At 40.9% G+C, this 26,845-nt stretch overlaps 1 protein-coding gene across 1 annotated transcript in view; it reads left to right on the top strand.

Annotated features, from left to right (window-relative positions):
* LOC309389037 (complement C3-like) overlaps positions 1 to 10,682 on the top strand; it is a 213,395-nt gene extending 202,713 nt beyond the window's left edge. Inside the window, exons 39-40 of the mRNA XM_081946931.1 lie at positions 8,591 to 8,726; positions 10,526 to 10,682. Of these exons, the coding sequence (XP_081803057.1) occupies positions 8,591 to 8,726; positions 10,526 to 10,667 (278 nt within the window). The 3' untranslated portion in view covers positions 10,668 to 10,682. The remainder of the gene's footprint in view (positions 1 to 8,590; positions 8,727 to 10,525) is intronic.
* Positions 10,683 to 26,845: the final 16,163 nt, after the last annotated feature.

The raw sequence follows: 26,845 nt of genomic DNA, 5'->3' as shown, positions 1-26,845 counted from the left end.
AGTCCACATTCCTTTCTCTTAATCCTTTTTGCTTACAAGAAGGTACATTGGAATTTACACGTAGACACATTCCATGCAGCAGTCAATCATTACATATGGGTCACGTATCTTCATCATGAAGTGTCCATGAGGTGTCCATGAGGAAAAGCATGTATCTGTAAACCAATCAATACTTGCCAAGTGTATTTTCTGTCCAATGAGCTTTTGCTATTCTGAGAAGCTTGACAATAAAAGGAAACATTGGGGAGATTGTTAGGGGGGAGTTCCGCCCTGAATTAAGGAGGTGTTTGATCTTGGCATCCCTTGTAGCATACTTTTGAAATAAGCGAAAATAAACCTGAAGCGTGTTCTAATAAAAACATTTTTAATATAAAAGAAAATAAAAATACAAAAGTGCTAATTCAGTTAACTACATTTTGGCAAGAGCTATGTGCCTGCCTCCTGGCAAGCGAACAAAAGATCAGAAGAGAAAGTTAAGGAATGTGAATGAGCAGGCACACTAAATCACTTGCAGATAAGAACTGTGACCTGCGAAGTAAATTTCAGCAAAGCTAAGTAAACCAATTAACCCAGTGACACCGCTTCTTTTGCTAGTTAGGCTGATGTCATCAAATCATCAAATAAGGCACATCTTCTTCCACAGATACTCGTGTTGAGCTGCTGGAAGAGGTTTGTTGAGCATGTCAGCAATTTGATCATGTGTAGATACATATTGCAATTTAACAAAACCTTGTTTAACTAATTGTTTTGATAACGAATGTCAATGTGTCTGGACCTAGAACCTGTGAAATGTGACTCAGAAATATAAACCACCGATTCATTGTCTTCCATTACGGTGATTGGTCGAATCGGACCTGTCCAGATATCTGCGATCAAAGCATCAAATCATGTTAGAGAATTACATGCATCTGAAACACAAACATATTCAGCTTCAGTAGATGAACAAGAAACAAAATTCTGTTTTCTCACTTGCCAGGAAACAGGACATCCATTCAGGAACATCATGTAACCTGAAGTACTTTTGCGTGATTTCTTATCACTTGCCCAATCAGAATCTGCATAACAACATAATTCTGCATAATCAGTATGTGTTGGTTCTAGCAATAACTTCATGTGTTTAGTGTGTTTCAGGTATTTCAATAACTTCTTAATACATGTCCAATGAAATTGTGTTGCCTTACCTGCGTGTCGTGATAAGAGATTAACACTAAATGCAATGTCGGGTCTGGTCCAACTACTAATGTATAACAGTGACCCAATGACTGAACGATAAAGTGTTTGATCCTCGAACTCAGGACTTGGTTCATGTGTTAAGTTGTGAAAATCTGTTTGCATGGGTGTCTTTGTTGTGTTAGCATCTTTCATGTTGCAATAATGCAAAATGTGGTCAATTTTCTCCTCTTGTGAAAGACTAAACCCCTTCTGTGTCTTTTCAATCTGAACACCTAAGTAAGTGCTAATATGACCTAAAGATTTCAATGTGAAGTATCTCTGCAAACTTTTAGCAAAAATTTCCCTCATTTTCTTATTTGGACCAATATAAACAATATCATCAACATAAATAAGAATTATCTCATATGCATTGTTAGATCTTTTTGTGAACACGCATTCATCAGTTTCGGACTTAATAAAGCCCATTGAATTTAGTTTGTCAGTAAGACATAAGTGCCACATTAAACCTGACTGTTTCAGACCATAAAGACATTTGTCAGGAACCAGGTATCCCCTTCTTGCTGTCGGAATCCTGGAGGGCCTCTCACGTAGATCTCTTCATCTAGGTCAGCATGTAGATAAGCCGTGTCAACATCAAACTGGAAAACTTCTAAACCAAGAATAGTTACAGTGGTTAAAGCAATTTTTACACTCTCCATTCTGACTGTTGGTGAGTAGGTGTTTGTGTAGTCCTCAGGATAACATTGAGCGAAACCCTGGGCTACAAGTCTGGCTTTGTATAAAGACTCACCATTCGGTTTCTTCTTGATTCTGTAGACCCATTGAGTGCCAATGACTTTTTTGTTTGCTGGAGGTTTTGCAGGTGTAAATACATTAAGTTTCTTTAAACTGTCCATTTTATCCTGCATTGCTTCATACCATTTGTCTTGCTCCGAATCAGGAAGCTGCTTGATTTGTGTAAATGTATCAGGAGGAAGTGTAACATTGCAAATCAAAGGCAAGGGTTTTTTTTGTCAGTTGCCACGAATATCGTTGTGGAAGGATACTTTTTGTGACCCTCTTGGAACGTCTCGGAACAACAGTCCATTCTTCTTATGCTTCTTCGTCCTCGTCCTCACATTCATCACTAGCATCAGCATCTGCGGCTTGCGAAGACAGAACATCAGGTTGAGAAGAGCTAGTAGATGGAATATCTGCCTGTGAATCTTGGTCATCAGGCTGCGTGGCATCTGCAACATCATCTCTAGGAAAATAAACTCCAGGATCATTAGAATGAATCCTGGACCAGTCAATATCTTCCTCAAAATTAGCAGATTGTGAAATCACAATTACATGTTTAGAGTCACTAAATTTGCTCCATTTTGAATTATCATCAATACCCATAAATCTCAATCTCTTTGCTGCTGGACCTCCTTTTCTTCTTTGAGCTAAGGGAATGTTCACCATAGCGTATGAACCAAAAATATGGAGGTTCTTGAGATCAGGCTTGTAGCCATACATCATGTAGAAAGGAGTTTGATTTATTACACAGCTCCAAGTACGGTTGACAATGTAATTTGAATATTTAATAGCTTCACCCCAGTATATGTTACTGAGATTGGCATCTTCTAGGAGACAACGCATCATGGTTTGTAGAACCCCTTGTCTCCGTTCTGCGACTCTGTTATGAGTATGTGTATGGAGCGGATGTCTGATGAAGAATTCCATTCTTACGCATCCAGTCCTGGAAAGGCTGAGACATGAATTCTGCACCACGGTCACTCTGGATTCTGGAGATGCGAACTTGGTATTGGGTAGAAACAAATGCTGCAATGTCTTTAAAGATCTGAAAGGTCTCAGATTTTTCTTTCATAGGATATACAAATCCATATCTAGAATGATTATCAACAATTATCAGAAAATACTTTCTACCACCAATTGTTTGTGGAAAAGGACCTACTATGTCAGTGTGTACCAAATCAAAAATGCGTGTTGACAGGCGTGTAGCGTGTTTGGGAATGGCTGCTGCTTTGGATTTGGCTTTCTTGCAGACAGCACAATCCAAAAACACCTTACACCCCTTTAGATCCAAACCTTTTGCGAGCTCCGGCATTTTTCTAAGAACACAGAAACAGGCGTACCCCAATCTTCTATGCCACTTGTGGATACACCTGGAATGCAAAGGTTTACCAGTTAGTGAATTTTCAACATTAACAGTTTTGTGCGGAACCTCAGGCTTGCTCTGAGCAACCTGCTTCCTTATTTTCTGTTGGTTGGTTTTAGGAGCCTTTGGAGTAGCAACAGGATCTCTCTCTGAACCAACTCTCTTTGGGCCTGTGCTTTCCCTTTTTGGAGTTTGCATACTTGTCTGTGCTTGCGGTTTAGGCTTTGGCTTTAAGTAATAAACACCACCAATTAGCATGGTTTCAGCAATAATATCTCCATCTTTAACTATGTAACTTGCTTTTTCGAGGTGGTGAACTTGGAACTTTAACACTCTAGACAAGTGACACTGACTAAGCAAATTACTGGTTGCTGAAGGTATGTAATAAACATCAGGGATGAATGTATCGAGCTCTTCAATGTAAACAGTTCCTTTTCCCATGACCTTACAAGGGTGGTTGGAGAAGGAATACAGTTCTCGTAGATCAGGTTCAGGCTCGTGCATCTCTGTGAAAAGTTCCTTTCTGTAGGTAACGTGTAAAGCTGCGCCACTGTCCAAAGTCAACAAAAGACGTCTGTCGTACTCTGGATCAGGTTGTGGATCATTGGTTAAGGCCAATGTGGTGAGTGGAGCTTGTGGATCACGCCTTGGACCATGACGACCTTGTCTTCCACCTCTACCTCTGCCTCTGGAGTCTGTTCCTCTGGGCTGGTATGTGACGGGAGCTGGAACTCGCTGGGGACAATCCCGGGTGTCATGTCCCATACAGTTACAGATGTAGCATCTTGGCATCCTTGGAGCGTAGGCTCTTCCTCGGAAGGGACGTCTCACTGAAGCTCTTGATGCAGGTGACCCTTGCAAATGTGGTGTGGCTAATTTGATAGCTTCCTCTTCAATTAAGAGCCTGCAAACATTATCTACTGTTCGTTGAGCAATAGGCACATGGTTAATCTTTGCAATGGCATCTTTCCATTCATAATTCAATGAGTTAATGATAATGCTGATCATTTGAACATCATCAATAAAATGGCCTCTTTCTCTCAATTCTTTTCTCATTCCTTTCAGTTTGGTCAAATGTCCACCAATTTGTTCACCAGGCTTCAATTTTGAACCATGGAACTCAGACATGAGCAAACATGAAGATTCAATTGAAATGGGCCTGTAGCAATCTTCCAGATGGGCCCAAATTTGTTGGGCTGTTGCATTAGGTGAAAAAATAACCTGCAGTTCAGTTTCCATGGACCTTAATAATGTTGTGCAAGCCTTAGTGTCTAAGTCTCTTATTGCAGGAGTCCATGACTGGGCAGGAGGATTATACAACATACAATGGGTACCTTCTCTGCGAAGCAAAATTGAAATCTCACTGACCCCAGTTTTATAATTTTGCCCTGATATCTTTAATTTGGACTCACTAGTCAATGGAGGAGCAAAGAATGCTTGTTTAGGGATGTGCATTTGAAATGCTTACTGTTGCCCTACAGCTGGAGCTGGTTGTTGCACCAGGGGTCGCTGTAATCTAACCTGTGGTGGTGTTTGGGCAGCAAAACTAACATGGCTTGCTTGAGGCTGCATTGAGTACTGTCTTGTTCCATCTGGGAAGGCACATGCACCATCAGGAGATGCTGAAAATTGGGCCTGTGGAGACACTTGATATGTTGCAGTCTGAATAGCTGAGTAATCTAGTGACATGTATGAGTTTGCTGCATTGATTTGAGTCCCTCTTGTATTCTGGTTTGCACGTCAGCCGTTTTTAGTAAATTATTTCTGCCAGGAGATGGCACTGCAGCCACATCTCTTGGCTGTAATATTTCTGCCTGCGTGGCATGGGCCATTGGAGAACAAAAGAATTCACGTGACAATTGTGACGTGTGCACATCTCTCTGTTCTGATTTGCCTGACACAATATCCTCCAGGGGGGGTGTCTTAGGCTTTGGAGAAGAAGGCAAGATGGCGTTTTCAGAAATTTGAAAAGCATGGGAATCTCTCTTCTCTGACTTGAGCATGGAATAAGCCCTTTTGGCTTGAAATAGCTCATTTTCAAAGAATTCTATTTGATTACGATAGCTTTCCATGTCTTGCTCAGAGGTTTGAGGAGAATTATACATCTCTCCTTGTGTGTGGGAGTGAAATTCCTGCGGCCGCGAGAGCTTTGGCCAAGCATCGAGTGTTTCAAACTCAATAAGATTTTGGGAGCATGCATAATCAGGGAGATACTCTATTCACCTCGGTTGTAGATTGGCATCTCCTGGAGCAGTCCCATTTTGTTGAGATCTGGGTGAGATCTGTCCCACATCAGATTCTCCATCCAGTCTGGTTGCTGAAGCTATCGGCATTTGAAAACTTGGGAGTCAGCGTAAAATGCTTTTCGCTTCTCCATCAGAGGGGAGGAAGCCTTTGGAATGTCTTGAAGAGAAATCTTTCTGTTTCTTTTTTTTTCTTAGGCATCTTAGAAAATGATTCAAACGTTCCTCAGTCGATTTAAATCATCCTGTCTAATTAGCCTATTACGCTTATCTCTTGGAAGTAGCTAACAAGGAAAAAGCCATATATTATATAACCAACCTCTGTTACCATTTGTTAGGGGGGAGTTCCCCCCTGAATTAAGGAGGTGTTGTTATCTTGGCATCCCTTGTAGCATACTTTTGAAATAAGCAAAAATAAACCCGAAGCATGTTCTAATAAAAACATTTTTAATATAAAAGAAAATAAAAATACAAAAGTGCTAACTCAATTAACTACATTTTGGCAAGAGCTATGTGCCTGCCTCCTGGCAAGCGAACAAAAGATCAGAAGAGAACGTTAAGGAATGTGAATGAGCAGGCGCACTAAATCACTTGCAGATAAGAACTGTGACCTGCGCGATTCTACTTCCTGTTTCTGTGGACGACGGACATGCTATCCGCCGCTCGCTGTCCCAGTGCCCCCCCTGATCCAGGGGGGGCACAGGATGCCTTGTAGGGGCGTCCTGCCGAGGGGGCGGCTTCCTAGAGCACCCTGGAGCAGCGGCGGCTGCAGGGGGGCTGCCAGCTTTGCCCTAGGCACTGGGAGGCTTTTGGGGGGACGCCTGCCACGCGCGCTTTCGTCCAGAGGAGATCAGAAGAAAACACTCCACTTGAAGGCAACAGCAGAAATGCTGTGAGGGGGGAACCTCCCCCCGGTGTCTTTCTTTTTACTTTCTTTGAACAACTAAGTAAATGAGGATTAGCAGTATCCTTAAGACTCTTTGATCTTTGCGAAGTGTTAAGATTGGAGAGGGGGGTTTGCTCTCCCCCCCTCTCGGAAAAGCGGCTCTACATGATCTCTCTCTCTCGGAGGAGAGAGGGAGAATTGGGGGGGAAAACCCTTTGATATTCACTTCTTTCAAGCAATAGGGTAACAATTACAGAAGAAAGAAGTGAGCTGACCTAAAAAGCTATGAATGGAAACTTTCTGAATGACTGTTCTCCGATCCCTGGGGAGGGCTGAGCCAAAATGGCATTTCTTCCCCTGTTTCTGTTGTTGTTACAAATGAACTGTCGTCTCTGAAAAACTTTTTGGGCTGGAATTATAAAACCCGGGTGAACCCTTGAGGAATCTCCTTGTACAACTCTTCCTTGGATTGGGAAAAATTGAACTTAACCAGAGGGGAGCCGTATTGAAGATCGATATCCCACACTGGACTTTGCCTGTCTCTTGGCCCCCCCTGACGGCGTGCTCCTACAGACGCCATCTTTTCTGCTTAGACCTATAACTTTTTTTGAACTTTGAAATGCCTGCAAAAAAGCCTCCACCCAAACCAGCCTCGGCTCCATCTTCTGCTGTCTCAAGCCCGGTTCCCCTGCAAATGCAATTAACCTCTTTTTTGCAACCAAAAGCTCCCAAGTGGGAACAGCAGTGTCAAGAAACGTTCCACCAAATGTTTCAGACACTCTTAAAGGGACAGGACGAAATAAAAAAGCAGCTGGTGGACTTAAAGGAAGAACTCAGACAGAATCAACAACAGACTTTACAAAATAGTCAAAAAATAAATGCTCTGGAGGAGGGTGCTGTGGGGGTGGGAGAAGAGATGAAGGCTTTACAAAAAAAATGTTGGGTTTGAGAGTTACATGGAAAAAATGGAATTTGAAAGGATGTCTTTTTTTCTTAGATTTCAAAATATACCTGAAACAGAGGGTGAAGACTTAAGAGAGACTATGATAACAATGCTAGCAGATTATATTAAAAGAGATAGGCGGCAGCTAGGGTGGGATATTGACCTGATATATAGAATCAATTCAGCATATGCTAGAATACACAATGTTCTAAGGGAGGTACATGTTAAGTTTTTTAGAAAGACTACAAGAGATGAGATTCTAGGAGTTCAAAGGGGGGAACCTCTAAGATATAAAGACAAAGAAATAACCATTCTGAAACAGATGCCAAAAAGAATAAGAGATAAGAGGAAGAAATTCTTCTTTCTAACTAAAAAGCTATATGAAAAAAATATCTGGTTTCGGTGGTTAATTCCAGAAGGCTTATTGATTTTTTGGGAGGGGGGTGGAGTGAGAATTAACACAGTGGTGGAGGCAGAAGCCTTCATGGGAAAACATAAGGACCTCCTAGGTGAAACAAGAGACGGCACACAAGACATGAAGGGGGGGGAAGCCTTGGCTCAGCCAACAGACAGGGGAGAGGAGACAGCAATGAAACTTAGGTCACAGAAATGAATTTAAAACATATCGCAATTGCTAATATAATGAAATGTAGAAGTGATATAAAGTATGGATGAAGATGTCAAAGAATTGAGTAAAATAACTGCTAATATGAATGTAACAATGATATTTTGATATATATAAAATATGAAAGAGATGCAAGATTCCGGGGAAGTACCACCTTCCGTATGATGTAGCTGTCAAAAAAATTTTCCCACACTTATGTACCCTTTTCCCCAAAATATTTGAAAAAAAACAATAAAACTTTTGTTATTAAAAAAAAAAGAACTGTGACCTGCGCAGTAAATTTCAGCACAGCTAAGCAAACCAATTAATGCAGTGATAGAGATAATCAAGGTGCCTTCCCATGACAATCTTACTCCTGTCTACGTCTGCTTTTCTACCTTACCAACATTTATCCCAGTGCGATAAATATGGACCAATAGCAGTTGAAGAAAGAATCAACCCACCCACTAAATACAGCTGTTTCCTCTTTGCCAGTTGCTTGCCATTGGTTATGTAATACATACAGTATGTGTATTAAACCAATCAAAGACCGTATCCCTAATGAAATATTTATTCAGATTCTATCTAATTTCTGCAGGCGCTGACCGAAATCCACAAGCAAAGGCCCGCCAGTATGTAAGTCAAAGGAAATGCCAGGAGGCTCTGAATCTGAAGCTGGACAATGATTATCTGATCTGGGGTCTCAGCAGTGACCTGTGGCACATGAAAGATAAGTATGTGCTTCACTTTTTAAAAAAATTCTAAAATTTTATAGGCTTTATTTTTCTGCTATCAAATCCACAGAACACCTAAAATATATCTACAGTGCCATGGAATGTTGTGTTACAACTTTGAAAGCAACCCTAATCTGAATCTTTTAATATCAAAATATTCATTCTTCCTCAGTGTCAGCCTCTGCTTTGCTTGCTTGCTATCAGCTGTCATAGAAATGGGGAAGGGGGTGCTTGAGGTATTTGGGATGGAGAATTTCTGGTGCTGGAGGAGTTATCAGGAGGGAGGTTAGTTCTCGCCATCTTCTGTGCATGCTGATGGCCTGGGTTTGGACTTGGTCAAGGTCAATTGTCTCTGCATACCAACTGAATGAGGCTTTTTAAAGATACACCCCACATGACATCTTAGGGAGTTGTAGATTGGTCATTGGGTTGGGGTGATTAGGGGGAGGGTGCTGAGTAAACAGTTGATATGTACATGTTTGTGCCTTTTTGGCTCAGATCTTGCTTTCCTTTCGCTGCTTTCTTTTCATAACCAGTACAAGTATCTTTACCTGTACAAAAATGGAGTTGGGAGTTTTCTTTCTTGGTTATTGAAGGAAGCACGCCTGACATTAAGCAAAGCCTGACACTCAGTTTTATTGGATGCCATGGAGTTCTATAGGTGAGATGTGACATTGTGGGGAAGACTGTGGAATAACCTTAACTAGGATTTTTAGATTCCTTCACGTATGGATAGCACCATTTGCCCAACTAAATCTCTCTGGGAATATCTAATGCTTTTGCCCAGATGCTTCAAGCCACACAGCCCATATGCTCTATGTCCTGCTGAAGAACTGCACTGGCCTGGAGGGATCTTTTCTATCACAGCCTCAAGTTTCCCAGTGCCTACAGATCTGGCCTGTAAGGATCTGCACATGATGGCAACAGAAAGTGAAAATTGTCTGTATTTCTTTGGTACTGCCTAGTGGTTGCCTAAATTTTTGCAGCCCAGACCAATTAATCCAATCCTTTCATTTTGTGCTGAATTGTTTTTGTTTGTACAAATTGTTTTTATAGTACAGACAGCTCAATAGGGGAACATCTAGTTGTTCCTCTTTATATACTCAACATGAGTAAATTAATCTTCTTGTGTTTAGGAACATGCAACTTTTGTTTTAGGTATTTTTGGAAACATTAAGGTTGATACTCATTTACCTGAAGAAGACCAAAGTACTGTTTCAATGGTTTAACTTTCCAAAGCAACATAAGGATTTTCTCATTTTTATCTAATACTTCTTAAAATCTTCCTGAATTTATGATTGTCTTAACTACCACGAGTTTGATGCATCTCTTATTCTCCTTGCCTTTGAGAAGTTCTAGCTGCAGGCTGAGGGGCTTTTCATTCCATTTGGGTTCCACAAATATACTTACTACGATCTGTTGATAGTATATATCTGTAGCATTCAGATCTAATTTTCTGCTCTACATCTCAACCGAAATGCTTAAAGTCTAGAACTGGAGATAAGAAATCTATGATCAAAACTGATTTATCATTGAATTAATTCATTATTGTAGCAATAAGCAGCCATTTGAATTTTCTAGAATCCAGTTGTTTTAGGATTCAGATTTTAAAGAAAAAGAAAAATTTCTTCTTTCGCCCTAAAATCAAAATTGAAATTAAAATGTCATATTCATAGGAATGAAATGATTAAAAACTTTATTGGATTCAGTCCAAGCCCAGCACATTATTCCAACAGGAGACAGTTGAACTAATTTCTTTACAGGACTAAGTTTTAAGATAGTTTGCTTCCTCTTTCCAGAATTTCCTACCTCATTAGAAAGAACACCTGGATCGAGAGATGGCCAAATGAAGATGAATGCCAGGATGAAGAATTCCAGAATTTGTGTGATGACTTAGCTCAGTTGTTCAACACACTGACTATATTTGACTGCCCTAATTAAGGTACAGAAGAATCAATGATAGGAAGGAAATTCTCAGAAGACAGATTTCTGAGTTAATATAGGTATATGTTACGTTGCCTCTTGATCTTTTACTTTTATGTCATTTTGCTCTGCTATTTTTCCTTAAATTGTTTACACATAAAATAAACAATTAATTTCTTACTCTGGTGTGTTCTTGATTATTAATAAACAATGATGCTTCATGATTATTTTTTCTTCTTCTGATCCATCCAATATTTGAAGTGCTCTGAGCAGATTATGGAGTAATGTTTTAGTGGTGGATGAATGAGTTGGTGGGTCAATATTAACAGGCCCTATATACTCTTCTTGAAGATAGCTCTGTACCCAAAGAAACATTGATTGAAATGCATTACTTTGAAGATAGAGGGTTCAGTTGTATATGCTTAGACTTGTATACCATATTAACTCTTAATAAATACTGATCTCAGAGCATTTAATAGCTGCTATTTAATGATGACAAAACATTCTTTGACTGCATCCACAGAAAACATTGCATTACATTAGAATTGGTTTTATCAAGTGATTAAGCCTGCTAGACTTCAAAATGTGCCTCTTCCCCAGCTCAAACCTTGAGGATAGTAACTTAACAGATGTTCTGTCATTGGCTCTTGACAGAGGGAAGGGAGAGAGGGAGGAAAGAAGGAGGGTATATCTATCAGTCCCTGTTCTGTGTATCCAGTACAGTTCCCCTTGTATACTATAAATAAGAATAACACATCAATGTAGGGAAAGTTTAAAATTGCCAGTGTGGCAGCGTTTGTGCCAGGATAGTCCCCAAACTCAGCAAGGATTACAATATAGCATTCTGGGAGCTGATGTAGCTGTTTGCAGTGCTGAAGAAAATCTTTAGATATGAAAACATTTTTATTGATGTTTTCTTCTGAACTGTGTTGAATTCTGATGAGGGAAGGCAGCACATTCTCAACCACAGGGGTGGACAAGTGGGCTAATGTCAATGTAATGCAAGCTCCAACCATTTAGGTGCATGTATCAGGATATCACTCATGTACCCCAACAGGATAAGCTTGTGTTAAAATGGTGAATTGCAGTGGATCCTGTAAACATCTAAGGAAGGTAGCATGTGAGCCATGTAATAGCCATGAAACAAGAAGGGATCAATGGGTTCCAAAAATATTAATGAAAGATTAGAGGTGGGGAATTCATTCACTGGGCCAGCTGGATTAAGTTCATTGCATAATTTGTTACTTGATGAAACTATAAAAGGGCAATTAATTGGAATGTGGGAGCATCATTGTCATGTGCTGTTTTGAAGGTCAAATAATGACTGCAAACAAGGGAGAGAATACAATCCAGCACTGACATACCTCCGTAGTAGTTGCTGTACCTTGCTGATTTCTGCTTTAACACTCTTCAAAATAAAGATATGGAGATAAATACTGTAAAGCAATTTGCTACACATTTCTAACAAATGTAACCTGATTGTTATAAAACCATGAAATAAAGATGTTCCATGGCCCTTAAATATAGGTGACAAGAATCAAGATTGAACTACAAGAATAATAAATCAAGAAATTAAAGGCATAAAACACAAGCAGAGTCAGTATGTGCCATGAACCTCCAAGTTGATAGGATGTGGGCAAGAGTATGTTGATTTATGGGGTAGATTAGAGATTATAATTTACAAAGAACAGCATGAATAGACTTTAGATAAAAGTGGGCTTTTGTGGAATTTGTGCCAAAATTGAAATGTGCTTTTATGTTTCTAAAGAAAGTGCACATCTTAAAGTCATGTGAAAAAGAAAGCACACCCTCTCTATGATTTTACATATCAAGATATAATAAAAATCATCTGGTCCTTGGGAGTTCTTTTTTTTATTAAAAAGTTTTAATAAATTTTACAATTATCGCCCCCCTCACCCTTCCCTCTTCCCACCCTCCCTCTCCCCGACCTCCCAGAGCAAAGTACAGGGTATAAACATTTAACAACCATACACTAACATAAGCTAACTAATTTTAACATATTACTATTCTTGTGCTTCAACTCTAAACTCTAAGTTTTAAACTAACTTTGAATAAATTGTAACATTCTTTATGCCTTCATTCATAAGCTAACTGAAATTTTTTAGTCCGGTATTTGTTTTGAATATAGTCAATCCATCTTCTCCAGTCCAGCTTGTACTTCTCATCTGAGTGATCCTTCAGATACGCTGAAATTTTGGCCATCTCTGCTAAGTTTACTACTTTTAACGTCCATTCTTGGATAGTGGGCAACTCTTCCTTCTTCCAGTATTGCGCCACCAACAATCTTGCTGCCGTCGTTAGGTTCAAGATCAGATTAGTCTCTATGACAGTACAGTCTGAAACTATGCCTAACAAAAACAACTGGGGTGTGAACTTTATCCTCTTTTTCAAAATATTTTGAATAACCCACCATATTTTTTATCCAAAATGCTTTAACTTTTTTACAAGTCCATCAAATATGGTAGTACGTGGCACCAACACAGTCACATCTCCAACATTTAGATTGTAGATTCGGATACATACAGGCTAGCCTTTTTGGATCTAAATGCCAACTGTACAACATCTTGTAGAAATTCTCTCTCAAGTTCTGAGCTTGTGTAAATTTTACATTTCTTACCCAAATCTCTTCCCATGTTTCCATCGCTATTGGCTCTTCAAAATTTTGTGCCCATTTTATCATACAATCTTTAACTAATTCTGTTTCTGAATCTATTTCTATCAATACATTATACAACCTTTTTATGTGCATTTGACCCTGGTCCCTGATTTGTTTTATCAAGTTATCCTCAATTTGGATAAAACCGGATTTCTGGTCTTTTTTCCATCTAGCCTGTAACTGACCATACTGGAACCAGGTTTGAATTACCCTTTAATCTCTTAATGCATTCAAAGATTTCAACTGCAGTGCACCTCTATCCATACTAAGGAGTTCTGCATATGTAGTTACATCTTGTTTTTGTTCTATACTTATATTTTCTATAGTGTGTCTAGGCACCCTCCACATAGATATCTTGTCGTTTAGCCTATATTGATATTTTTTCCAAACACGCAGTAAGGCATTCCTTAAAATATGACTTTTAAAGATCTTGTCGGCCTTCTTGTCATATATTAAATAAGTATGCCAGCCATATACCAAATCATAACCCTCAATATTCAATATTCTATCCTCTGTTAGGTTAATCCAATCGCTAATTGTTGTTAAAACTGCTGCTTCATAGTATAATTTTAAGTTAGGCATTTTTAACCCTCCTCTTTCATGTATGTCTTCCATTATTTTAAGTTTTATTCTCGGTTTCTTTCCTGCCCAAACAAAGTTGTTAACACCTTTCTGCCATTCTTCCAAATTTGCGTCTTTTTAAAGTATTGGTATCATTTGAAAGAAGAATAGAAACTTGGGCAAAACATTCATTTTAACTGCTGCTATCCTTCCCAGCAAAGACAATTGTAGTTTTTTCTAATTATTCATTTCTCTCTGTATTTTATGCCATAATGGTTCATAATTGTACTTATATAATTTCCCATTTGAAGTTGTAATATAAATTCCTAAATATTTAACCTTTTTTTACTATAAATCCAAACAAACAAACAAACAAACAATCTCACATCCTGTTACTCTTTCTAATTCTTTTTTTTTCTGGTTCATAGTCATATTTTTAGCTATCATCTTTGTCTTCCCTAGATTTACCTTGAACCTAGATACTTCACCATATTGGTTAATTATATTCATTAGACCTATAACTGATTCCCCCGGCTGGGTTAAAGTTACAACCAAGTCATCCGCAAATGCTCTTACTCTATATTCGTAGTGCCTAATCTTAATTCCTTGTAGTTCGTCAGACCCCCGTATTCTGTTCAATAACAATTCCAGGGTTAAGATAAACAATGATGGAGACAAGACCTGTCTTGTTCCTTTTTCAATTTTAAAAGGTTCTGTTAAGCCATCTGTGCCAGGCACTTTGCTGATTTTTAACTGCTTAATTGCCAGGAAGATTTCCTCTGTAGTTACAAGTTGATTCAATCTTCCCCTTTGCTCAGTTCTTAATAGTAGGTAAAAAATAAGCTCAGATAAACAACACATTACATATTATACCATGTCATCATTTATTTTACAAAAAGAAAGCCAAACTGGAGAAGCCATGGGTGAAAAACTAAGTATACATTATGATTGAATAGCTTTTAGAACACTTTCAGCTGAAATAATTTGAAGGAATAATTTTCCAAATGATTTTATCAGTCTTGCAGGTTGTTGAGGAATTTTAGCTCACTCTTCCTTATAACAATGTTTCAGTTCATTGATGTTTGTGAACATTTGTTTATTCACGGCACTCTTGACTGGGCCATTACAACACCTTGATTCTTTTTTTCAGCCATTCTGTTGTAGATTTGTGGCATGCTTGGGATCATAGTCCTGCTGCCTGACTCAATGTCAACTATGTTTTAGCTGTTAGACAGATGGCCTCACATTTGACTCTAGAATATTTGGTAATCTGCCATGTTCTTTTTAGAGAGAAGAGGCTTTCTCAATCAAACCGTGATTGTTCAATCTTTTTCTAACTGCATTATGAAGTTTAACATACCAAGTCCTGTAGAGTTGGAGATGTAACTCTTGGGTTTTTTGCAATTTCTCTGAGCATTGCATGGTCCGACCGTGGGGTGAATTTGCTGGGACGTTCATTCCTGGAAATATTGGCAACTGTCTGGAATGTTTTCCATTTGTGAATAATCTTCCTCACTGTAGAGTGATGGACTTAAATTGTTTGAAAATGGCTTTATGACCCTTCCCAGATGAGGGGCAACAAACATTGCTTCTCTAAGATCATTGCTGATGTCTTTCCTCTTTGACATTGTGTTAACAAATACCTCAATGCTGGAGAGCAGCAGACTCCTAAATCTTCAATTTCAACCCTTGCTGATGATAAAATTAATCAAAAGCACTTGATCAGCAGCATCTGGCTACTACTCATCATTCAGGCTTTTAAGAAGAGACTGGTCATGGTATAGGGTCTCCTGTTTGAGCAAGGAGTTGGACTAGAAGACCTCTAAGATGGTTTCTAAGATGATACGTAAAACCAAAGAACCCAAAGAGGGTGTACTTTCTTTTTCATATGACAGTATTTCCATCAGAAAATTTAAAAAGATTCCTGGGGCTGGGGAAGATGCATGTGCCTGCATTTTTCTGTGGCTGGAGCACACACAAAAAAATACATTAAATGGGAAAATCTCTTCCTGAATAAAATGATTTTTGAAATAAATGGAACCTCTGAAAAGTCTATTGCTTTGCCTTAAATCTGGTCCCCTTCAAAAGATACCGGGATTGTAATTTCTACAACTATCAAACAATTGTTATTTAATTTTATGGCACACACAGGAAGAGAGAGTGGTGAAAGAGACATAATGAGATATAAAATTAAGATTTTTATCTCGGTTTAACTTTGGTCCCATAGATGACAATACTATTTGTTTCAATTCTAAGTTGAGGAAAGCTTACAGATATAAGCACCGTATGGAGAGAAAATGAAGCTGAAAACTAAGAAGTGATGGTGAGAAAGTATTGAGAAGATGCCTGTTATGTTTCTAAACAACTTACACTGGAACAGTCAAAATGTATCATTGAGTAAGTTTGAATCTTAATGTTTCTAGGCACTCACATAAGGAAGGCAAAGAAACAGTTGCAGTGGAAGAGAGATGATCTTAGTGTCTGAGGAGGATATTAGATCAAAAATGCCTTGTGACATTTGACATCTTGCATCTGGTGTGGATTTAGGAACAAAGAATTGTTTACTGGTAATGCATATAATTGTTGGAAGTTATCACCCAGCCCTCTCCCAGAAAAATGAAATATCCTAGGAAATATTGAAAAGGCAGAATATTATATTTTCCTGGATGTGAAAAAAAGGGAGAAACACATTTTAAACACAAAGTAAATCCCTGCAGCTTCCGGCCCATCCCCACTTTGTCAATGGGCCATTAAGAAGACCAAGCTACTCCACTTTACATAATAAAGAGTTCTCCTCTTCAACTCCAGAGTGATGGGATTAAGGCAGGATAATAAGGCTTTACTCAACTGACCACATGGCATCTAAACTCAATCAAACCTGGATTCAAACTCAGCCTAGAGGGTTGCCCTTGCACGGGCCCATGGGAGTCTGGCAACCAATCAGAATACATTTCTTACACAGGAACAGGAAACAGATAGGTGGGGCCGAACAGATTATAAAAATCCCTGCAAGCCCTTCTTCAGTCCTTCTCCTTGCTTCTCTTCTCTTCTCTTCCCTTCTCTTCTTCTCCACCAACATTGAAGCATGTGTTCACCTTTTCTGTTCAGGACTCAAGCCATGTGGTCCTATCCACCATTAAAACCATCTTTCCAAGCAGCCTCCATGTCTCCAGTGTCTTTTTCCCCACTTGGAGCCGAACCCAGAAGGACATTTCTTCCAACATAGTTATTGCCATTTACCAGAAATTTCTGCCAGCAAATACTGTTAGACAATTAAAACATTTCATGAAACAGTAAAACTGAAACTTAGAGGATTTCCTAAGAAAAGGATACAAACAATGCTAGTTCAGCAGGACATAATCATCCAGTACGCCAAAGACCTTCTTCATCAGCTTCACTCCCTCAGTACATGAGATGTGCTTTTATTAAGAATTGTTATTGTAAAAGGAAATTCTAATACAGACTAAATTCCAAGAACGAAAACTGAATAGAAACAGAGTAAAAAATGCATACGCAAAAAGAGAAAAGTAAGAATATAATAAAAAAGAATTATACAAAGAAATTACATCCAAACTTCATCACAAGTGTAAACAATGATGATTCACTACTTCTACATTTATCATTTCTTCCCATATCTTATGTCTTATCTATAAACAAATCCATAAAAACACCTTTTTAGCAGAAATGTCCATGAAGTATTGCCAAAAATAATATCATATGTTGCTTTAACCTTTATCAAATGAACCAACTTTAATTGCCTTTCTTTTACTTCTAGCAATCCAGCAGTCTTTCCAGTATTGTAGGATTTGATTTTTCTTCATTCTCTCTTTGTCCCATTTCACAAAAGTTCTTCAAGGATTTAAAAAGCCTCTTTTGTAAATCCAATAGCAAAAAAAAATGATTCAGGTCCTTCTCTTGGTTTGTCTCTTATATTTCGCTTTTAAATGTTAAAAACTTAGCCAGTTTCTTTTGTAGATCTGGTGAAACATCCTTTTCTAAGTCATACTCTCAGCCTATCAGTTGTAAATCCACTTTCAATACCATTTCTATCATGTCAGCTAAAATTTGTTCTACTTCTGTCATATCTTCAATAACATCTTTTGAACATAGTCTATCCATAGAAGCAGATGCCATTACTGACACTATTGGCTACTATTTTCTGATACATTCTTCAAAAACCTCCTTTTTGTTATATTAATTTTTATTGTTATAATGTACAATGCAACGTTTTACAGGATTGTAAACCTTTCTTCTGCCTGAAATTGTTAGTCCCTCTAGTGTCCACTTTTTGAAATCATGAAATTACTTATCCTTGTTTTGTCTTGTAAAATCCAAAACAAAATCCATTATCTGAAATAAACTGCTTGTTCTTTATAATGAATTCCAAATTCTTATTGTAAAAACTTCATTATTTCAATTTCATCTGGGTCCTTAATCCATTTATAGCATTCTAAGATCAAAACCTTATTTACCATATTTTTCGGACTATAAGACGCTCCAAAGTATAAGACGCAGCTAGATTTGGGGGAGGAAAACAAGGGAAAAATATCTGCCTCTGCCTTCCAGCAATTTGCCACCTTGCAACAAACAGTACAGACAATATACACTGTTTGTAGTGTTATATTTCAGACTATACTTGTACAGATGCTGTTAAAATTGATGTGCTTTCTGGAAGTATAGTTATACTCTGCTATGTAAAAGAATAGCACTTTTTAAAACAATAGCACTGGGCTTCTTCAGATCAAGCATTTATTTTAAAAAGCTTCTTCATTTTGTTAAGTTGTCTAGATTAATAATAAAGCATTTTTTTAAAAAATAAGTTTAATAATTTGAACGTTCCATAGCCATTTATAGTTGTTGACTTACCTTCTTGCAGCCGGATTAGCACAAGAAAAAAAAATCTGCCTCCCAGCAATTTGCCACGAGCAAACAGCAAGTTTCACTTTCAATTTCTCCCGATTATCAGCTGTTACAGCTACAGGGATTGCTATAGCTCATTGATGGCGAACCTATGGCACTTGTCAGGGCCATTTGTCAGGGCATGCGAGGCGGGGCCATTTGTCAGGGCACGGGAGGTGCTGCACGTGCTGGCCAACTGAGTTCACCCCTTTTTAAAGCCATTTTTTGCCCTCCCCAGGCTCCAGAGGCTTTATAGGAGCCTGGGAAGGGCGAAAAGAGCCTCCCCCGCCCCGCCCCCCCCCCCCCCCGGAGGCCCTCCGGAGGCTTCATGAGCTTCCCTGACACCTTCGGAGTGCTCAAAACGACCCTTCGAGCAAACCAGAAGCCATTTCCAGTTTGCTCAGAGGGTCATTTTGAGCGCTCCGAAGGCGTCAGGGAAGTCTCCGGACGGTCCCTGAAGCCTTCAGAACGCTTAAAACGACCCTTCGAGCAAACCGGAAGTGACTTCTGGTTTGCTAGGAGGGTCGTTTTGATCACTCCGAAGGCGTCGGGGAAGCCTCCAGACACTCCCTGATGCCTTCGGAATGCTTAAAACGACCCTCCGAGCAAACCAGAAGTGACTTCCGGTTTGCTCGGAAGTCGTTTTAAGTGCTCCGAAGGCTTCAGGGACCGTCCAGAGGCTTCCCTGACACCTCCAGAGGGCATCTGGGGGGGCAGGGGAGGCTGTTTTCCCCCTCCCCAGGCTCCTATAAAGCCTCTGGAGCCTGGGGAGGGCGAAAAAAGCATGTAAAAATGGGGAGTCATGCCTGTAGTGTGCGCATGCGCACTGGGGGGTTGCACATTGCATTATGGGTATGGCACGCCTGCACATGACCCTCCTGCACTCCCCCCACTTATGGCAGGCAAGCCAAAAAAGGTTCGCCATCGCTGCTATAGCTTATTGAAGCCTCTGCTAGCCCCTTTTGCTGCAAAGAGGTAAATTGCTGGGAGGCAGAGGCCAAAGACTTGGTGCCAGTGGGTAGGTGGGGCTACATTCAGTGTATAAGACGCACCCAAATTTTCACCCTCTTTTAGGGGGGGGAAGGTGCGTCTTATACTCCAGAAAAAATATGATAGCTTTTTGTTACTTATTTCAGATTATTTAAATTCTTAAATTTATGATGAAATGTTTCTTTTGTTCAGGATGGAAGGCAGACTCAGTTGATGAATGTGTGCAAGGTTCAGAAATGGGTGCATAAGATTGATTTGTGCAATGGTTCCCTATCCATAGCTTCAATTTGCTCTTTCAGCAGGAGCCATGAATCCCAGGACCGCTAAACTGCACACCAGATCTGTTCTAAGTGTTACCCCATTCAGAATCAGAGGTGTTATCTCCCCTTGACTTTGAAGAAGGTAAAGTCGGAAGAAACTGCCTTTGGCAACAATGTTGTCCCATGAACTGGATTGAATTGCAGGCAAGGCTGACAACAGAGGTGTAAATCTAGCCATCACAGATTTTTAGGGCACTTGCAGGGATGCAAGAGAAATCATATGTATCATGACATCATCACTCAAATGGTTATCTGCACAATGATGTCATCATAGCCTGTCACCGATGTCAGTGCAGGTTTGAATTGGACCTTTAACTGAAAATGCATTAAGAGTATGAAGTTTAATGCAGTTTCAGCTAAACTTAAGAAAAATAGTCCAATGCAAACTGGAGAAGGAAATGTCAGATGAAAGATGGCTCTGCAAAAATTGGAGCCAATGGCTTCTGCAAAGACCAGCTCTTAAAACTTATTCAGACAAGGAAAGGACTTGAGATCACTCGCAAGTGGTCCTGACAGCTGCTCCTCACAAGGAGACTGCAAGTCAGTGGTTTCCAGTGATTTTAGAGTTGTGGGAGATGATGCAAGATGCTATCTTGCTCAGACCATGGCAGGCACCTTTAAAGGACACTATGTTGACATACCTGCTTTTCTAATTACTTTTGGAAATTGCTTGTTAACTGTTTTTCAGTTATTAGAAATCTTTGATTGACAAGTTTGATAGCACTAGGTGAGTTTCTCTTCAATTCCCAGCAAAATGAAGTTTTGACTAGAAGATTTAAAAAAATAAAAACAGCAAAGTGGTGATTAAAAGTTTGATTTTAGTAATCTACAAATGCACTAAAGGTCCAGATAAATTTGAAATAAGATTTTGGAATTATTTCAAAAGAATTCTTCCTATGGGATAATGTTTTTGTTTTAAAACAAAAACAAACATGGTAAAGATACAATTAAAACATGGTAAGATTCAATTTTTAAAAATTGGACATTAGAGGGAACTAAAGATTATAATTAAAGGAAAACACATAAACTCAATTTACAATTAGAGAATGGAGCAAAACAGTACTGGTGGGATTAAAAAAAATTACTATCAGTTCTGTGGGTGTGGCTTAGAGGGAATGGCCACATTGTTATGTTGCTGGCTGGGTGTGACCAGGGTGTCATGTGACTGGGTGGGTGTGGCCAATTTAGCAGTCCATTTTGCCAGGAAGCATGGTGTTGGACTAGATGACCTCTAAGGTTCCTTCCAGCCCTGGATTGCTGTGCTGTTCAAAGCATCCTCTGAAGCTGTGTCTAGTGCCAGCCAGGTTTGTAGTCCTTTCTTCCTCTCCCTCCCTCCTTCTTTCTTTCTCCCTTCTTTCTTTCTTTCTCCCTTCCCTCTGTGGGAAGCAACCCCCCTCCCAAATAAAATATTACTCATAAGAAAAGGCTCCCAGAAAAGCAAGGAAAAATCAACCTGCTAACAAAGAAATGATGCTCATTTCACATGCCTGCCAGATAGAGACAATGAGATAATGAGCCTATAGAAAGTGGAAGCAGGACATTTTGGCTCCATTCACACAAGTAGGCAAACAGATCCATAGAAAACCAATTCAAAACAATATATTTTGAAATTTCCCCATGGCAAGATTTGGTAGCTAACAAACAGAGTAGTAGAATCATAATAAGGAGCCCTCACACTCAAGACCTGACACAGGACAAAAGTCATTTAGCCACAATGGGAATCACCCAAACCCTTTTAGAAACACAAAGCCCATATTGCACAAACCCCAAAATTTTCAGAAATATAGAACCATATAAGAATCCTTCCTTTTATCCAGTTTGTAGTTCAGCTGACCCAGAAACGAACTGCGGAATGTCACTTCGCTTCTGCGATTAAAAACCTCCTTCCCAGCAGCTTCGGAAGGCTTTTCAATTTAAAGCAGGAGTCTCCAAAGTTTGCAACATTAAAACTTGTGGACTTCAACTCCCAGAATTCCTCAACCAGCCATGCTGCTAAGTTTGGAGACTCCTGATTTAAAGCGACATTTTCTTCTTTGCAGAGCGCTCTCCCACCTGATTTTTTTCTTTCTAACACCTCCCTCCCTCTTTCTTTCTTTCTTCTTTCTTTCTTTCTTTCTTTCTTTCTTTCTTTCTTTCTTTCTTTCTTTCTTCTTTCTTTCTTTCTTTCTTTCTTTCTTTCTCTTCCTTTCTCCTTTCCCTCCCTCCCTTCCTTCCTTTCTTCCTTGAAGGCCCCCTGCACCCCATTTTGGCTCCCAGGGGGCTCCAGGGAGGCTTGCTAGGCACACACACCCCTGTGCCCCATTTGCTAGCAGGCCTCCCTGCAGACTCCTGGAGCCAAAATGGGGCGCAAGGGGGACACCGCAACCCCCCCATGCCCCATTTTGGGCCTAGCAAGCCTCCCTGCACTTACCTGGGAGCCAAAACAGTGTGAGTGGGGACTCCTGGAAGGGGAAGGGGCTGAGCCAGTCAGAGGTGGTATTTATTGGTTCTCTGAAATTCCGCTACCGGCAAAAAAATTGCTACCGGTTCACAAGAACTGGTTAGAACTGGCTGAATACCACCTCTGGAGCAAAATATTCTAACATTGGACATACTAAAAGATGCTTTTGAAAAATGAAATTGGAAATTATTATTGATAGTATCAATAGAGAACATCTGCTCCTATGGAGAGATTTATCTAAAAGATGTTATGGAAGTGGAACTAGTTTCATTTGATAAGATCAAGACTGAATTGAAAGTGGATTTACAAACGACCAGCTTCAATGATCTGACGAAAGATGTTACACTGGGCATACAAAAGAAACTGGCTGATGTTTTAGTAATTAAAGGAGACATACAAACAATAAACCAGGAAAATGACTTGGATAATTTTCCTATACTAGATTTACAATAGAGGCTTGTTTTCCTGAATAACAGGGAACAAACTAAAAAAAGGATATAGAAGTGCAAAATGGTATAACTATCCTTAGTAAGGTGGGTAACTTGAGATGGCTGAGCACATACAAACATACTTTTCAAATAGACAGCTACTTAAAGTTTCAAATGCCAAAACATCTTAGGAAAAGAGGTGGGTTCCTCCCAGTATGGTACGGTATGCCAGAAGAGGTAGAGAAAATCTGGCATACTAGACTGGAGTGGTAGCGATGGCAGTCGCACCCTCCCCCCCCTTACCGGCAAAAGAAAGAATATGCCACCATCCCGGAAATGCGCCACGCTGGGGAGTTCTCCTGCATGGATGCGCCTAACAGCAGCAGTAGCAACAGCAGTGGCAGAGCACACCCTGCCTTTGGGGGCCCGTTCCCCCAGCCGAATCAACCACGGCGGCACCAACAAGCAGTGGGAGAAGGAAGAAAGTGCTCCAGGAGGGCAGGTGGTGCACATGTGCAGCACCCCGGGGCATCTGCCTGGCACCTGCCCTCCCGGAGCACTTTCTTTCTTCTCCTGCCGATGAAAGAAAGAACATCTTGCCATCCGTTGGTGCCGCCGTGGTTGATTCGGCTGGGGAAATGGCCCCCAAAGGCAGGGTGGGCTCTGCCACCGCTGCTGCAGCTGCTGCAGTCAGGCACATCCATGCAAAACTTCCCAGTGAAGCACAGTTCTGGGATGGCAGAGAGCCCAGGCAAGCTCTCTGCCATCACCACCACTGCTGCCGGGTGCATCCATGCGGAGGAAGTCATGTAAGCATGGAATCGCCCAATAGAAATTCCAGCCACCGCAGGGAAGAGGCAGCCTAGCGTGATGTCCTTTCCGTCTCCCAGCATAGTTCCTGTGCGCTACTTTGTTCCTGGTGGGTGACCAGGAGAGGGCAGGATGGGAGCTGCTCTCCTGGGTTGAGCGCTAATTTCCTGGGCTCAACTCCAAAGAGCCTTGTGGGAAAAATGAGCCACCTTTGCTGCCACTGACAGAGGGCAGATTAGGATCTTCCCTAACCTCTCCATGTGGCTCTGGAACAATAAAACTGGCTGGTGTCTGGGAAGCCACCATTGCCAGCACTCTGACAGGAAGGTCAGTCCGTGAACCGGAGCTGCCACTGAGGCTGGGAACAGCTGTGCCTGCTCGCGCGCCATCAGAGGCAAGTTCAATGAAATCGGACTCACTGGCCGCAACACCGGGAATGGCTGCGCCTGCTCCCACATTCCTTCCGTAGTGTGCCCAACACCTTTGGACACCCACCAGATCACCTGCTGAGCAGCAGAAAAATTGGGTTTTGGCAAAAGGAAAAAAAGCCGTTTGAAATTAGCCCTCTCTGCCACTCTGGGCTGAAGAAGAGAAGGGGGACGAGGTGGAGGGACTGGAACAGGAGGATTGCTTAGCTCTGGATTGTAAGGGGGTGGAAATTCTTTCTCCAGTTGATCTTCAAAAATCTCTTCCAGCACAGTTTTTTCTTCTTTCACCCCCTTTCGAACAGAACAGACTTTCGATGGCAAAAGTCTGGTGGGTTCAAAATGTCATTGTGTCTCAGTGCCAAATTGAGGAAGAAATCCGTATATAATTCTTCCTCTAATTTTCCTCGAGCATTGAGATAGTCAGTTAAGGCTTTAATCTCTTCTATATTCACTGAACCTTCTTTTGGCCATGGCGGAGATTGTGGACCAAGAATGTATGTGGGCCAGATGGTGTTGCAAAAGGTTCAGAGCTTGCTCTTACTAAAGCTTATCTTAAAAGTCACCCGGGGTTTCAATGCTTTCCAGTTGCTAAAAACACATTCTAAAGGAGTGTACATTTTTCTTAAAGTGGTCAGACCAACAATTCCTATGCCTTGCCTATTTCCCATGTCCTTAAGGAGTTTCCCAGTTCCTTTCCGTCAGAATCGAGGCTAGCTTCTGGCCCCCCTTGTAGGTCGGACTGGGACCAGACCTCCCCCAGAATATTCAACAAACACGCATCAATTGTCACTTCGGAAGTCAACGGCCATTCTCCTCTCAGGGAGACAGAATCACAGATCGTTCCTCCTCACTCATGTCGGAGCAAACCTCTAACAGGAATTTCTCTGTCTCATTCTTTCATTCATGCAACACTCCCCACCTCTCCCCTTAATGAAATTATATTCACCACCATCACCACCCAGTTGGTCTTCCCTTTTCCCACCTCCTAAACCTTCAGTGCCTCGATTTAGAGAGGGCGTTCAGGTCCTCTCACAGTGGAGTCCTCCGTTCTTGGTGGTCACGAAGTCACCAGGGGCAAGGGCCCTGGGAGCGCTCTTGACGTTGAGATCCTCCAGGTCCAGTTTCCTCTGGGAGATAACAAGAAGGCTCTCTGTCTGTCCAAAGATGACGATGGTTTGTGGCGCTCAATGGGAGCCGCCCCAAGGGAACATTGCCCTCGAGATAAGATGCCCCCGTGTTTGGGCACCAGGAAAATATGTAAGGTTTTTGAATTCAGCTCAGAATCTGATAATTCCAATGAAACTCTGAACACGAAGCTACTGATAATCAGTTTTTATTTTCTGCAGAAAGCAAAAAGACTTTACGGCATTTTTGTCTCCCACCTTAACAGGGCAGGGATAGAGAGCGAAAAAAACAGGTGTGAGCCTCACCGTCCAGTCATGAAAAAAAACTTTTTGTCAAACTTCTTATAGTCTTTGCACAGCTTGTACAGATCGTCATAGTGTTAGAAAAATTATTTCATGTTACACAAACCTCATGATTTTTCTCAGCGCACTGAAATGGACTTTAGAAGAGGAAAGAAATACATTTTCTGGCTTTTTTAAAGATGTCTGTGTCCCTCCTCCACACTACCCTTAAATATAGCATAATATTCCGATCATGTGGTCTGTAATATACATAAGACTGCTGCCCACACACACACCAGCTACGTCTTCATTGTTCTAGTCCTCACATATGATTACAAGTATGAATCAGGTTTTAACTGTACAAGCCTGAATATTTTTCTGAGAGCCACAGATGATTAACCTAGAGAAGTATGTGCCCTCGCACCCTGTTTTGGTTTCCAGGTTGGTGCATGGAGCCTTCCAGTCCCAAAATGACCCCCCCCCATGCTCTGTTTGGGGACTGGAAGGCCTCCTGCACCAACTTGGAAGCCAAAAGTGGGGGGGGAGGGCCATGCATGGGGGTGGGGGAGCACGGGGGGGTCATGCGTGCATGTGGGAAGTCACCTGCATAAGTGCAAGGGTGCAGGGTAGATGGGGGAGTTGCATCTGCATTGCATTACAGTGCGTGCACACGCGCTGTCATATGTGCGTGTGCTGCGCTTTTGGCACACGACGACAAAAAGTTTAGCCATCACTGTGCCAGATTCTCTGAAAAACAACATAAAATTAATATTTCCATCAAGGAAAAATTACTTAAAAGTTCAGTTCAAGCAGGTGATGATGAAAACAAAATTGTCCAGTTGTGGACTCCTAAGAGTGATGACCGTATTTTTCAGAGTATAAGACACACCTTTTTCCCCCCTAAAAGAGGGTGAAAATTTGGGTGTGTCTTATACACCAAATGTAACCCCACACACCCACCAGCCCCCACCCTTTGGCCTCTGCCTCCCAGCAATTTACCTGCTTGCAGCAAACTGGAAAATGGGACTTGTGGAAGCGGCAATAGGCTATGGCAGCGATGGCGAACCTTTTTTGGCTCGTGTGCCATAAGTGGAGGAGCACAGGGGGGGTCGTGCATGGGCATGCCTTACCCATAATGCAATGCGCGACCACCAAGCGTGCATGCGTGCATGACAGGCGCAACCCCCCATTTTTTGCATGCTTTTTTTGCCCTCCCCAGGCTCCAGAGGCTTTATAG

This window comes from Natrix helvetica (assembly GCF_964273705.1).
Source record: "Natrix helvetica genome assembly, chromosome: 1".
NCBI classification, from domain to species: domain Eukaryota; kingdom Metazoa; phylum Chordata; class Lepidosauria; order Squamata; family Natricidae; genus Natrix; species Natrix helvetica.
The sequence above is the reverse complement of the archived record's forward strand: the minus strand, read 5'-3'. Positions and strand labels throughout refer to the sequence as shown.